Here is a 15,139-nt window from a genome sequence, read left to right as displayed (position 1 = left end):
AGATGCAGTCAGGCAGAGAGCGAAGAACAACGTCCGCGCGCTCGACGGCCTAAAGCAAATTGAATGTTTACATCCGGGGCAGCGGTGCTCCCCCTCCGGACAGTAACTGCCTAACCACCTTGTTGAAGTTCAACGGCCGTTTTCCAGCCTACGCCTGAAAGTATCTCCTAATGTAAAGGACCGAGGGTTTGTATATTGTGTCGGAACAAATATATTTTGTCATCTTTTTCAATTAGCTTCTAGGAAGAACTTTAAGCAAATGAATTGAGCTACTGTTTAGATGTAACTTAAACGTAAAAACTCTACCACAGACCTAAAAAAAAAAAGTTTGTTCTCAGATAGTCTCTTGGCAAGGTTGGATGGTGTTAAGCACCCATCAGTGGTAACACATAATGACCGGAAAAATCTAACATGACATTTCTTAAGGATGTCATGCATACAAGAGCTTAGATATTCTGGAAACTGTGAAAACATGTCTTGACAACTCAGTGAAGGCCTCACCTATCTGAATGCTTGGATATACAGGAAAAGATTAGGACAGCAAAATCAAAGACGAGAAGTAAAACTCTGCTACGGGCACACTTGACACAAAAATCCTTTGGGAAGGATTAACAATACTCTTGCCAGGCAAAATTAGTGAGCATAAAAAGATATGATATTGGGAAAGAATTTTATCCAATCTTCAGTTCTTTTTGGGGCCAAAATTCCCAAGTGGATATATGGAAAGATATTTGCTTCATGACCAACCCATTTTACTTTTACACAGCCTTTCATGCAACAGCAGAACACCAATAGTATCCCACCAGCTCCAACTGATTGCACATGCTCACTAGTTCCAAAGGTCAAAATGGGTTGCTTAATGTGTATCTTATGCTATGCACAAGTCACCATTATTCCCAAACTGCATTTCATGTAATCATTGTCTTTGCTTTCTCTTCAATTATTCACATTTATTCATCGTTTACTCTGTTTATAAATTCATTCTTGGTCACATGGGAGCTATCATTGTGAAGTCCAGAGTTTTTAAAAGCTTCTTGAGCATTCATTCTCAGCCAGTTCAGAGGTAGCTGACTGTTTTAGTAGTATCTCATCCTGCCTAGTTACAGTTTTTCGCAGGTTACCCTTACTCTCATTGTTAAAAAAACGGTTAATTTATTTCTTGGTGATGGTCTTTTGCTCCTACGCCTTCAGTACAAAAATTTCAAGTGAATTCCCCACCGTTTTAGTGGCTGGTGTCATGCCAAGTACACTCCCTAACAGTGCTCATTCATCAGTGGGTGACAGTTCATTCAGTGGACTTCTCTGCCAGATATCTCCCAGGCAGGAGAAATGTAGTGGTGGACAATCTGAGTCATCAAGTCAGTTCATAGGGACAGAGTGGTCTCTGCACCAGGACATACCAAACAGGCTCTTTCATCTGTGGGGGAGGCCCTCAATAGACCTGTTTGCAAAAAGGTTCAACAAGAAACTAGAGGTCTTCTGTTCCGTGGTTCCAGATCCTTTTGCAGCGGCAGAGGATGCCCTGCAACACCCCTGGGACAGTCTGGAGGTTTATGCCGTCCCTCCATTTTCCCTAAACTGTCAGGTACTGAACAGGGTAATGGCCTCTCAGAATCTCAGAATGACACTAGCTGCTCCCATGTGACGCAGAATGGTTCCCCAATCTCCCATCCCCACTGTCAGAAGCTCTGAGAGAGATTCCTCCATGGCACAACCTTCTGTGTCAACCCAACTTCCAGAGATACCAATGCTTGGTAGGGTCCCTATTCTTTACGGCTGGAGACTGTTCAGTTACTCCAGTATCTCCTCTGAGTGAGAGGCTTTTCTCGCAGAGCGGCATCGGAGATGTCTGGCTGTCTCAGATCTTCCTTAGCCGTGTACCAGGCCAAGTGGGCCATTTACTGTGGTTGATGTCGTCAGCGGGGTCTCTCTACAGTCGGAACTTCTGTTCCACAAGTAGCAGACTTCCTTGTTTTTCTCTGCAGAGAGCAACGACTTTCCATGTCTTCCATCCAGGGCTACAGAGCTGCCTTGAGTGCAGTTCTACGTATGAGGAATGTCGATCTTTCTTCCTTGTGGGAAATCTCATGTATGTATTTAAATGAACTGGCTGTTTGTTATTACCAAGACTGTACTGTACCAGCAATGCACTGTGCCTTGCCATAATTCTAATAAACCCTTCTATCTTTCCAGAATTCCATCCACGGTGGCATATACTCGGGATTTATCTAATAAGGGTAAGATGACAAACAAGATGATGCTGATGCTCAACAGGAGGTTGAAACAGTCTCCAAAAGGCAAGGGGAAAGGCCAATGCCTTTAGGTGAAAATAATTGGAGGTGGCCAATTTAGCAAGGTGCCAGAAGCCTTTCACAATACAGTATAAATAGTTCACTAGAAGAAGAAGCAATACCAGTGCCAGTATGTGCCAGTATAATATCTCTAAGTTGCCTATGTGTACGTGCTGCTTATTTTACTTGTCATTCCTTCCTTAATAAAATAAAATCCAAATTTACCGCTTCATTTCCCTCTGGTATATCAAAAGATAACAAAATGGAATTTAACAGATTAAATTATGTAAGATGTACATTTCAAAATATACAAATAAGAACCAAATAAATGTGTAAGATGGTAAAATAAAAATAAAAAGATAAGTCTATAAAAAGTGCAAAATCATCAAAATAGTTACTTTATAGTCGTCTATAAAAAGTGCAAAATCACCAAAATAGTTACTTTGTAGTCCTCTAATAAGTTCAGTTCTACTTGAAACTATGGAAGGAATTGAAACTTATTACCTATAACAAGATATGTATTTTGGGAGAACTACCTGGTCTGGCAGCCTTACCAGAACAGACTCAGCCAGCTCAGGCGGCTTCACTGCTGAAACACAACTGCAATTCACTAAGTGAAAAAACTGCACTAGAGCAAAACTCTTGTATTTGATATAGCTGAACATCCCCAAATTGGGATAAAAAATCTAAAACAAAATGTTCCTGCTCCTATCTGCTTCTCTATTATTCCTGTGTTTAACATTCACTTTAATAATTAAATATAAACAGGCCAATCACTACAATCAGGGAAGCAATCTTCCACGCCACAAGCTTTAGTGATACTCACTGGGCATTGTATGTGCCCATCGTGCATAGCCAAAGACAAACAGTTCCCACACTCATCATTCCCATATAATGCCTCAGGAATTGGCTCTTAACATTCGATGAAGAAAAACTATACAAAACAAAGGTAGAACTATACCAGTTTTCCAGAATGCACTACCATGACAGCACAAATCTAACCGAGACAATGGAAACAGTCACTCTTTCTTTGTCCGCCAGAGGGAGGGTAAATATAATGACAAGACCAGTAAAGCAGGTACAAACCCTCTATTTGCTTTTCATTTTCCTAAATTACTGAGTAATTCTGTGTTTTGAAACTTAAAACTGTAGCTGTATGAGTGTGAGGTAAGATTCACAGAAATAATAATTACAATACCTATGTTAAAAGAAAAAAATAGTATGAGTGTTCACCTAAGGATGATAATCTCTGCAGGTAGTCTGAAAGAGCAGAAGCAATGGCATCCTTTGATGCAGTCATCATGGCATTAAAGCACTTCTTCAAGTTTTCTTCATTTGAGTCCTTTATAAAATCATCACAAAAATCCTTTCCAATGACATTCTGAAGTTCATGGATCTCTGAAAAGCAGAGAAGATCTAAATCCTCACAATAATTATGTATGAACAAACTATAATTATTAATATAGTCTCATTCTACTGTATAGTGCAACAAGGAATATTATTAATAAACATATAGAGTACAGCGTGAATAAATACTGAAAGTATAATAACCTGTGAAATGCTTTGCTATTTCTTCCTGAGGCCTAAATCCACAAAGAGCTTGAAAAGGGGTCAGCGCAATGGCCATTTCTGGCTTATGATTAGGATCTTTGTACACATCTGGACGACTTTGATGCAACTCCTCAGCATGAGCCTAAGAGAAGATAAAACATTTTTGTAAACACTGTAAAAACTTACAACACTGTATTTAAGGCTGAAAAATATATAGCCTAATTTTTTTTCTGAATCAAACCCTTGCTTTTCTAACTGGATTCTTGAAAAAAATACATGAGATGTGGGAACAAACACTGTCAATCTTCATTTAAAAGATAATTAAATACTGTGGTATTAATAACCTACTTACCTTAATTTCAGTTCTAATTTGTTTACAATGTAAGACCTACTTACCTTAATTTCAGTTCTAATTTGTTCACAATGTAAGAGAAGGAAGATTCAAATTAGCTCAAATCAATCTACAGTCTGACAAACACAGATAGTGGTGGAGATGAATAATCAGCAACTACTTCCTGACATGATAGTTTTCTTAATTTACCTTCTTAACAAAAATTCATACGAATGCTTCATACAGTAATGTCAACACTGTAAGCAGAATAGAAAAAAAAAAAATTTTTTTTCAATAATCTTTACTGACATTTTTTCTAACAAATTCATAAAAACAAGATGACATAATTGGCCATCACTGGTATATGGAATGGTAAATTAAATTAAACACCATGGGAGAGGGTAAGAGACAAAATATTCTGGATGTGAGAGAGAAAGATTACATCGCCGGCAGCAAGACAGAAAACTGAAGACACTGAACAGCCATTGGGAACCCCACAGCTAGATAAATACTGTATTTGTCAGACTGTAGTTTACAATGCACTACAAATGGACCTGAAAAATCAATTGCATAATAAAACAGCCAGTCTATAATAGAGAGCAACATTTACCAATACAGAGCAAATTCAACAAATTTAGGTACTGTATACCAAAGATGAGGCTGTCCACACATCACATCTTAACTTGAGAGGATATGAAGCAGTTTATTCTCTAGAGAATAAATAACTTTAAGTAAAATGAAATTTTTATGATAAAATAAAGTTTTATATATACTTACCAAGTAATTACATAGCTACAGTTTCAACTCGGACGGCAGTTTAAATTAAAAAATTTGTGGGTAACGCTTCAAAGTTTAATGCAGGTGACTGTCCCGCCCACTAACAGGAATACCAGGAACGACTTAGCAGACAACCTCAATCTGTTTATGCCATATGTCCATCGGAGGGGAGGAAGGAGGGCTCCAATCATGTAATTAGTTGATAAGTTTTATCATAAAAATGTCATTTTTATAAGAGTAACTTACCAAGTAATTACATAGCTGATTCCCACACTGACAGGAAGTGGGATACATGGACATGTTCTAATCCAAAACACTGAGACGTAATGAATTTGAAATAGAAAAAGTTGCTAGCATTGAATACAATGCTTGTCATTCCTTATTAGTTAAGAGAACCTGCAGTAGAAAACTGCCTCTGGTTGGTGCTCAACTTAACCTGCAGCAACATGGCAGTATAGCCAGGAGCACCTGCTACATAATTGGGAGCTTTGCAGCGAAGGAGAAGTCCGATGGCTAGCAAAGCATCACTGAAAGTTTTGCAGCGAAGGAGCTAACTGATGGCTAGCAAAACTGCCCTTGCCCTGGTGCAGTACCACAGTACCACAACAAAAACAACCAGATAACACTGTCACCTACACTGAAATAACAACCACAGCCCATCCACTGAAAGTGGTGGGTGTTCCAGGTACATTGTACCCCACCGGCTCCTACAAAACTCAGCACCTTCCTACAAGGTGAAGAGATAGTAGTTGAAAATCCTATGCTTCCTTCCACGATACCATGCCAGTTACTAATAATTGCAAGGTACTGCAAAAATTCAAACACTTTTAACTTTACTAAAATAGTGAGGAGCGAAGATCAATTACACTTCCAGAAGGTTGATTGTAGAACTGACATAAGGGGCATATGTCGCCTAAAGGCTAATGAGGTAGAAGCTGTTCTGATGTCTTTAGCTTTCACTTAAAAGTAGGCCAAAAGCTCTCCTGAATCTGAATCTGAGTGGTCTCGGAAACCAAGTCCATTTACGAAAAAGGACAATACATTCTTAGACAGGGCCAAAAAGGGTCCTTGCCAGAACACTCAAGGTTATGAACGGCCCTCTGTACTTCCAATCCTGCTCAGGTAATGCCTGAAAAGTCCAACTGAATAGAAAGCTCTCTACTCTTCCCCAGAGCCAACGATGCGACTAGAGTTGGCCCCAGGCACTGGGTGTTCTGAGCTGGCTCCAGGCTGTAGGTGGTGTCATATGAGCTGGCCACCAGGAGCTAATCACTCGGAAGCTGGTGGGTGCTCCTAGGTGCTCGGGGCATGAGCTGGCGCCAGGATGTAGCTAGCACCAGGTGAGCTGGAAGTCAGGCGAGGTAAGAGCTCAGGAGCTGGTGGGCACTCCTGGAAGCCCAGAGCACTGTTTCTGGCTGTCAAGAACATCTTCTCTTCCATGAAGTTCTTGAGAAAGGTAGAACGAAAACTATGGACATGGAAGGGTCCTCGTTCTTGGTTTAAAAAATCCTAGGGTAAACAAACAAAAAGCGTTACCGAGTCAGACATAGCTCGATACCCCTAAAAGGAGAAATAGGGATTCTAGCTCTCCTCCAATAGAAGAGGCAATATTGCCATTGAGTCAGAAGAAGAGACTCGGAGTCTGAGACACCCAATTCGGAAAATCGTTCATTAGATTAGTAGACTGAGCTACAAGATGATGTCTGCATCTTTCAAATGCCTCTTGTAGCACCTCCGGAAAAATCTCTCCTTCCTGACAAGCACCAGGACAGCCCAGAGGCTGTCCAAGCAAGAGCCAACCACCCTTGGTGGTGTTTCTAGAAGTGAGGTTGTTTGAGAAGATACAAATAGTGGAAGGAAACAACCATAGCAAGTTCGGGAATCATAAATCATGGTTCAGAACAAGGCTATGAGGGTTGTCACAGTATTCCTACAAGTCTGAAAATGTTCAGACCTTCCTTGACTATGTTGAAAGGTGGAAGAGCGTAGAGGACCAGGCTGGAACGATCTTGCAGAATGGTGTCTATTGCCCATGCTAGATAAGGTTCCTTAAGGTGGCAGACAGCCAAGATCGGCCTGCTCCAGAGATACCACATAATCCAACAGATCAGGGGTTTCAAGGGCCACTCGGGAGTATGAGTGAGTTTCTGACGGCTCAGTTCATCCGCCAGAAATTCCAGCTGGACTAGTAAAAACTCGATTTATCATTCGCAGTAAAACTCTCTTGCTGCTTGGCGGTGAGAAAATGCTAAAGAGAGTCTCCTTGCTAATGTAAAAACGTAAAGACTGTGGTCCTGTCTAAATGGATGCTGCAGTCTAGAAGTTAGTGAGGGTCAAGAAGAACTGAAGTGCTAAGCGAATGGCTTTCAGCTCTCTGACACATATGAGAAGGTTCCGTTCTTCCCAGAAATTTCCCAGTTCCCCGAGCGAGCTCCCCCGTCTAGACCAAGGGATGAGAAGCAATCTAAGACTAGTCTCATGATGAGGGACTTCCCTTCCAAAAGTTTAAGTTCAGAGTGCCACCACTACATGTCCTACTGAAAACAAGGTTTTGGGAAAAACAGTGGAGTCCGGCTATGATTCTCTGTCCATGTTGGTCTTGTGGGAAAGGCTGATGTTCATGGCCAGAAAAGACTACAAAAGTAAGTGGAGCAAAGGCTCGAGAGAAGGCTTATGCTGTAGAGGTTGAAGCTTAAATTCTCGAACTGGAAGGCCCTGTCTCGTAAGATAGGTCTGAGATACTCTTCGGAGTCTGCGTGGACATGGAAGGAAGTATCCTACATCTCTAAGAACTCCACCCAATTGCCCTAGAGAATGGAAGACAGGACTCTTTGGTTCGTCTCCGCAAGCAACTGAGCGAATCTGAAGAACATCATGCAGACTTGCAGACAACTAAGCAGACTAGTTGCCAACCCTGCCAATACTTGACCACTACAGACACATGGACATCAGGGCAGGATCGGCTTCTTATTTCTGATAATGCCTCGCATGGACTTGATGGTACCTTGTACAGACCAAAACATGTGGAACTGTGCGTGACTAAAACTAATATCTGATGTGCTTAAAAAATCTTAGAAAGTCCATAAGACACAAAAGCCTGACCATTGGATAACATTGGCCTTGAACCAAAAACCAGGTGTGACTACTACTTCTGCAGTCAGACACAATGCTCTAAAGGAATTAGACTTTCACTGGCGGGAGCCTAGTATGGCTAGATAGTGCCAAAAACTCTGGAACAGGTGTTGAGCACTAGGGAGTTGGCGACAGAAAGCTGACGCCAGGAGCTCGGAAGGTGATTTCAGGCACTCAGAAACGAGCACTGCTAGAGAGAGGGTTCATGGCGCTTTCTCTTCTGTTGGAGTCCAAGTAAGTTCTTCCAACAAAGAACACCCAGGAGGGGAGATAGCGTCATTCCAAAGGAAACTGGACCAAGGACGAGATATATGGAACCACAGCGAAACCCATAGGAAGGCTGAGAGCTGAAGGTAGTTTCTGACTGCTGGATGGGAAGCAGAAAAATCTGCAACCATTACCTGTGTGTCTTTCAGAGGTCGTAAGAAGCCAAAAGGATGCCATGGTGCTTAAAATCGCACCCGAACCTTCAGAACTGGATAATAACTCTCATATACAGCTGTTTAACTGATTCACATCTTGGTGGATAACCGAGTTTCCAGATGACTCATCCACTAATGTTCCAAATAAAAAGAAAGAGTGGGGTTACAAAACTATCACACCGTCTGGAAGTAGCTGTGATTCCATTGGTAGATGGCTGAAGGCAAGGGAAAAAGAGCACCAAAACTCCCTTTTTGAGATCCCAAAGGAGTGGAAACCTCAAAAAACTATCTCAACTGTCCTTATCCCCATAGGACAGGACTAAGAGATCAATCAAAGTGATGTCTCTTTGTAACACTTGAGAGTCTTCTATCTTCTTAGCCCTGCTCCTGTGTCAGTCCAGAAAAACCTTTTACTTCCCATATCTTGAACTAATTCCGTCTAAGCACCAGAGGGAGGAAAAATGAAAGACACCTGTCTTGCTCACTTAAAAACCCACGTCAGACTCCCAACTCCCTGATACTACTTGAAGGCAAAGAAAAACTGCCAGAGGTGGAGCTTCCTTCAACAAGCTCATAAATTTGTATACCAAAGTCCCTGTCTGCAAGGGACAGGGCTTGAGACACTAACTGACACTGCAAAGAGAGCAGCTTTGGCTTGTCTGGAACTCTAGGCAAAGGTGGAACAGGTTGAAGAAAGTCAAAAACACCTGTGAGAAGTTGTATGGTGCACAAAGGTAGAAGTCTGATACCGAAGAGTGGACACCGGGTGATCAGATAATAGCGTCAGCCACTTGCAGACCGGGGTTAGGCATTCAGTTGGAAAATGGTGCTCAAAAAAGAACGACAGTATGTTCTTAGAAGAGACAGGTTCCAAGTCAAAGAGGAATTGGTGCCAAACACTAGAAGGCGGGCACTGGAAGCATGAGAGCTGGTGCTGGGAGCTCTATATGGACACGAGCTCGGGCGCTATGGGGTGCTCGGGCACTGTTGGCTCGGACCATGGTGAACACTCAAACACTGCTGGTCCGTTTGACGCCAAATACCGGCGTTGCACAACCTGGAGTCCATGAGACATAAGCATAAGACTGTCCCTGACATAATAAGAAGGCTGAAAACTACACTCCTGTTCCCTGACCGTTTACAGGAGAGGGGAGAAGTGCAAAACCGCCTTCAGACTCCCAAGGACCGTCAGCATGCCTCCTCCCAGGTTCAGGGGAGTCTGACAGGGACTGGGTTTAGGAGATCCAAAGGGGCCGGATAGCCACCTTCTCCACTACACATCCAGTAAGACGCCTTTCCAATGGCTGTCTGTCGGTATCTCGGACCAGCAACAACTTCCCACCAGCCTCCATTGGACTTTCAATATGACTTCTCCCAGGGAGTATGACAGTGACTTAGGTCTAGGAGGACTGGTGAGCCAGATAATCACCTCCTCCACTGCACAACACTCCACATTCACAGGGTTAACTTCTGTTAATCCATACACAAGACTGGCATAGGCATGGGAAGGAAGCGAGGGAGCCAAATGCGGGAGCAAGTGGAGAAAAATAACGAGGGCCAGTAGCAGGAGAAAATTGATGCAGGGAGAGAGCTGGTGCTGGAAGATCAGGAATCGGCACTGGGAGCTGGGAGCTCTCAGCTGTTGCCAGGCTATAGTTGGCGCCAGGCTAGCTGGGCACCAGGCAAGCTAGTAGTTTGGAACCTAAGAGCTCAAGAGCTAATGAACACTTTGGGTGCTCGGAGCAAGGTTCCCACCTATCGAGAATGGCTACTCTCCTCAAAAAAGGCAACAAAAAATAGAGCACAGTTTCTCTCCTTATTATGTATTGCCCTTACATTTTTTCAGTTCTCTGCAAAGAAAAGTATAAGAGGATGTTCAATTAGTCCTTTACTGACAGTTTGAAGTATACCGAGTACCATATACGGACATATCTCAATTCTTATCAAATGTTATTTGAGACTTGCAAATATGGTTTTCATTACCGAAAATATCAGTCCAGTAGCGAAAACATTATTTACGTTTATTACGCTACTCAGAAAAGGAAAGTTAACCTTTACTGACAATAGTTGCAGTACACAGAGTACAATACCATCATACAGACATATCTCAAATCCTATCAAACATTACTTGAGACTTGCAGATATGCATATCATACCGAAAATATCAGTCTGGTGGCGAACACAATATTTACATTTATTACAATACTGTACTTGGAAAAGGAAAGTCAACCTTTACCGACAATAGTTTGAAGTACACAGAGTACCATCATACAGACATCTCAATTCCTATCAAACATTATTTGAGACTTGCAGATGTGTGTTTCATTACCGAAAATATCAGTTTGGAAGCGAATGCAATATTTACATTTTATTGCACTAATCAGTAAAGGAGGTAGTGAACGCAATGTTTATGTTTAATCGGCAAATTATGTTAGTGGTAGTTAATCAAATGATTGCAAATTTGCTACTGTAGCAAAATATAACCTCAAATCAGATCTTAATAACAAAACAATAAAATACTGATCCTGAAAGCTGTAGGCTTGAAGGCTACCCAAAATGAGCAATAATACTTCGCCAAAACCCAGTTTCCAACTGGCAAATTTAAAAACAAAGCTACCATTGGCACTTGGTGTTTACTTGAGCGCAGGCAGAAACAGAATGAGGTTGTCTGCTAAGTCTTTCCTGGTATTCCCATTAGTGCGCAGGACAGTCACCTGCACTAAACTCTGAAGTGTTACCCACGAATTTTTTAATTTAAGCTGCCGTGCGAGTTGAAACTATAGCTATGTTATTACTTGGATAAGTTACTTAATGTATATAAAACTAGGTAATTATTCTCTAGTGAATAAACAAATGTAAGTAAATAAAAAGACTTTGGCAAAAACCACTCTCCTCTTTTTTCAGAGCAGAAAGAGGAATTTCCATCTGATAAAAATTTCATGATATGCATCCAGTACATTTACAACATACTTTTTTTTCTTTCATTAAATATTATCATACTTATTCACTTGGTATTTTTCTGTTCAATTCATATACTCAAAAGCAGTAACGCTTAATTGCTCAAGCTTCAAAAATCTCTATTTGCTCGTCTTACTTTCTAAGATATAATCATGACCTGACTATGTCTGACGTAGGTTTCTCATGGAAAAATAGCAATGTTAGGAGCTTCACCACATGATATATACATGTATAACTGGCAATTAAATGACAGAATAAGTTTCCACCCTCATGTAGTTTGAACACACATCCAAGATGCAAAAGCACAACATTACCAACCATACTGTAGCAGAAAACATTTTTCAATGGGTTAGAAGTCAGTGCTGCTATGTGCCTACCATCACTAGCTCCAAGCATACTTTCAATGAAATCTCTCTTGCACACCAGTACACATGACATTTTAAAACACTTTTACGTGTGTATATACAAATGTGTAACTGGTAATTAAATGGGAGTATAAGTTTCAGATTTGAAGTGGCCTGAACATGCACCTAAGGAAATGAACTGGTAAACATTGGCATCCAAGAACAAATTGAAAACATAACAGCCGAAATGGTTAAAATTTCCCTCATAAAAAAATTGAAAAGCCCCACGACCATCAGGAATAACCAGTTACTTCATGAGCAAATTAGAATACTGTATATGAAAACATGATAAAGGAAGAAATAGGGCATGAAAATGAGCAGAAAATTAATTGTAAAATGCCTTACAGCAATGGTATATAAAAGAAAAGGGATGATGACAATACAGAAATACATATAGAGGAATAAGACTTCTTAAGCACACAGTACTATGAAATACTGGGAAAGGTGCTGAAAATGATGTGAGAAGATGTATCACATACTGCTCCTGCCTGCAGTGTGTTGCCTACTTCTGACATAACCTGTGCCCCTCAACTCTGTGATAAACCAATTTCTCGATATATATCAAGGAACTTCTGTTCCAACACCTCTTCCACAACATTTAGCTAGCACTTTCTCAGCCTTCCTCATCTCCTTCCCTTCATACTTCTATACAGTATGTCTTTCTTTTCTTCAGTTCTCACCATGTGACCATACACCTCAAAACAAAACCGATCCATCTTTTCACCTGTGCTTTGCATTTGGCCACCTCCTCACTTATCAACCCTTCTTAAACCACTATTCAAGCCTTCACAAACAACATCCACACTTCAGTTCAATAAATGGGAGGTGGTTCTACAGCCTCTTCATACATTCCAACTACTTCCATAGGCATTTTCTCTTCCAAATGTTTTGCAGAACTTTCTGCTTCCTTTCCTTCCTCACCTACTTTGCGACACTCACCACTTATAATCCTACCATTATCCATTATATTCACTAAGTATCTATGTGGATGGACCACTTCCTTTCTTTCACCATCAGAACTCAAATTTACCACTCCAACTTCTTGTCTTCCATTTACACTCACTATATTTACTCTTGCTAACTTTTTCCTTAACTTTTTTACGTTACAAAAATTTCAACTACAAAGTTTTATAAGTATCTACAACTTCTCTTCAATATTACTAATGAACACTGCATCATTTGCACACATTAGCCACCTGTAACTCCATTCCCAAACTTTTTCTATCCTACCCATTTCCCCTTCATCAATCCTTATATGAATTCTGTCATTGCTCCATCAATAAAAGTATTTAATAGTCATGAAAGCATTCTAATACTGAACAAGCTTCAGTTTCTGAACAAGCTTCAGTTTCATCAACTAACATTTATAGTATACAACCTCATCACTCTCCACATCACATCTTCAATAACTCTATAACAAAATTGTTCTTGACCCATGCACTATACATATCACAAATTTTTCCCTTTCCTCTCAAAATTCTCACACAGTTGTCTCATACCAAAAACAATATTCACATGTCCTATTCCTGGTATGAACCCACACTGTTCTTCACTTATCTGTCTGACTTCCATTATCAAAATTCTACCATATACCCTAAGAGATGTACTTCAATATTACCCAACAACAAATACTCTTGAGCACATTTAAAAAAAAATCTTCCTAAAAATTCAGATAGTGATAAAATACAGTATAGTACCTTGTTTGGATGTGCTTGGATGGAAAGAGCTTGGTTAACACTTAGAACTTTGAAAAGGAAAGGAAGCTGGTTCTGGAACATTTTGGTAACAGGGCTACCTAATACCTCCGGGTGCTCAGAGATGTACTTGTCAAGATTTACTTCTGAACCTAGAAGGATATATATCATTATAAAAACAACAATGAGCAATTTCTCACAGCTGAAAAATTCAATAATTAAAAATGTATAAATTGTATAAATTCTTAAAAATCTTACTGCTCACATGCACAAATCCCTGACACTTCAATCCCAGTAGAATAAGAGGATGAAGACCTCTCACTCATGGCAAGCTTGTGCATGTGCTTAGTTCTAAAGTCCTATGGCTAACTTTCTCACTTCTTGTGTAGTCTAAGCAGCTACCACAAAATAGAGGATTGAAAGGAGGGTAATTCAGGTGAAAGAAATCATTGTTTATTGAAAATATTCATATTTTAAAAATATTATACACTACTTGTTTTATCGCAAGCCTATTATTATTCTTTAAATAGCTTGAATAGTAATTTACGCATGAGAGCTAAGCTCCTGGAACTAAAAGATTAATCTGAAGGAACCATATGGATTCTCTGGGAAGAAGAAATGGTTCCTTACTTTTCAGTAGGAATATGGGTCAAGAAATGCCCTGGAACAGAGAGAGAGAGAGAGACTTGTATTGGCTTAAAAGGATGCCATGATGAAATGGATATGATGGAGTGACACATTTCTTAACCTCCAACTTCAAGTCACATGCACATGAGTGAAACTTAACTTCACTTGACATAACTACCAAGCATAAAGGCAGTGTTTCTTAAATAATGGGTAGGGAAGGTGGATTGGCACCTCCAAGGCCATGCAACACTGAATTTTACTAGAATGTCATCATTCACCTATTCATTATCAATCATTAATTTATATATTTCACCTTCATTACGGCGCTGAATAATCCTGATGGGTTCTGGAGCTTGCTCTTCAAGACCTAAATTTCATAATCAATCAATCAATACAACACTTAATAAAGGATTTTGACAAAGGAAAAATCTATTTCTGGGAGGGCCCGTGTCACCCGGTGAAATAATCCATTCAGCACTTATTTCTAGGTAATTCCGTTGCTAGGTACCAGAGAAAAGCTAAATGTAAAGCTTGAGTTACTACCCCAGAGCGAGCTCCAAGAGAAATGGAGTCGTGTATGGTAAAAGGGTGAGATTGTCACAATCACGGGACCCTGCCCTATAAAGATTCCCAATGTCAAAAGTCCCAACGAGAGAGGTGCCGATACAAACCCATGCACTACTCATGGACTGTACACAAGGCAACACTAGTCGCATTCCATGTTAGCACCCATCCCACCAGAATGATGTTTACCATGGGAGGGAGAGAATGAAAAACAGGGTGGGTCACCGGGTGACATGGGCCCCTCCCAGAAATAGATTTTCCTTTGTCAAAATCCTTTTTCTGGATCGGGTCCCGTGTCACCCGGTGAAATAATAACACAGAAATAAATATCATTCTTATGCTATTAAAGACAATGAACTGGTTGTAAAATAACTGAGGCAGTGAAGGG

At 40.5% G+C, this 15,139-nt stretch overlaps 1 protein-coding gene and 1 long non-coding RNA gene across 6 annotated transcripts in view; one reads left to right on the top strand and one right to left on the bottom strand.

Annotated features, from left to right (window-relative positions):
• The window catches only part of LOC136827956 (uncharacterized), a 216,351-nt gene extending 213,782 nt beyond the window's left edge, over positions 1 to 2,569 (top strand). Inside the window, exon 3 of the long non-coding RNA XR_010849855.1 lies at positions 2,194 to 2,569. This is a non-coding gene — a long non-coding RNA (uncharacterized lncRNA). The remainder of the gene's footprint in view (positions 1 to 2,193) is intronic.
• Positions 1 to 15,139, bottom strand: part of Mpi (mannose phosphate isomerase) — a 148,534-nt gene that overhangs the window by 54,542 nt on the left and 78,853 nt on the right. For all 5 annotated transcript variants that reach the window (XM_067085512.1, XM_067085511.1, XM_067085513.1 and 2 more), the window contains 3 exons: positions 13,564 to 13,712; positions 3,843 to 3,984; positions 3,525 to 3,689 (listed from right to left, as the gene is read on the bottom strand). In XM_067085512.1, coding sequence (XP_066941613.1) covers positions 3,525 to 3,689; positions 3,843 to 3,984; positions 13,564 to 13,712 — 456 coding nt within the window. The remainder of the gene's footprint in view (positions 1 to 3,524; positions 3,690 to 3,842; positions 3,985 to 13,563; positions 13,713 to 15,139) is intronic.

The sequence above is a fragment of the Macrobrachium rosenbergii genome, chromosome 42, assembly GCF_040412425.1.
Source record: "Macrobrachium rosenbergii isolate ZJJX-2024 chromosome 42, ASM4041242v1, whole genome shotgun sequence".
Classification (NCBI taxonomy): Eukaryota; Metazoa; Arthropoda; class Malacostraca; order Decapoda; family Palaemonidae; genus Macrobrachium; species Macrobrachium rosenbergii.
Note: the sequence above shows the minus strand (reverse complement) of the source record. Positions and strands in the feature narration are given on the sequence as shown.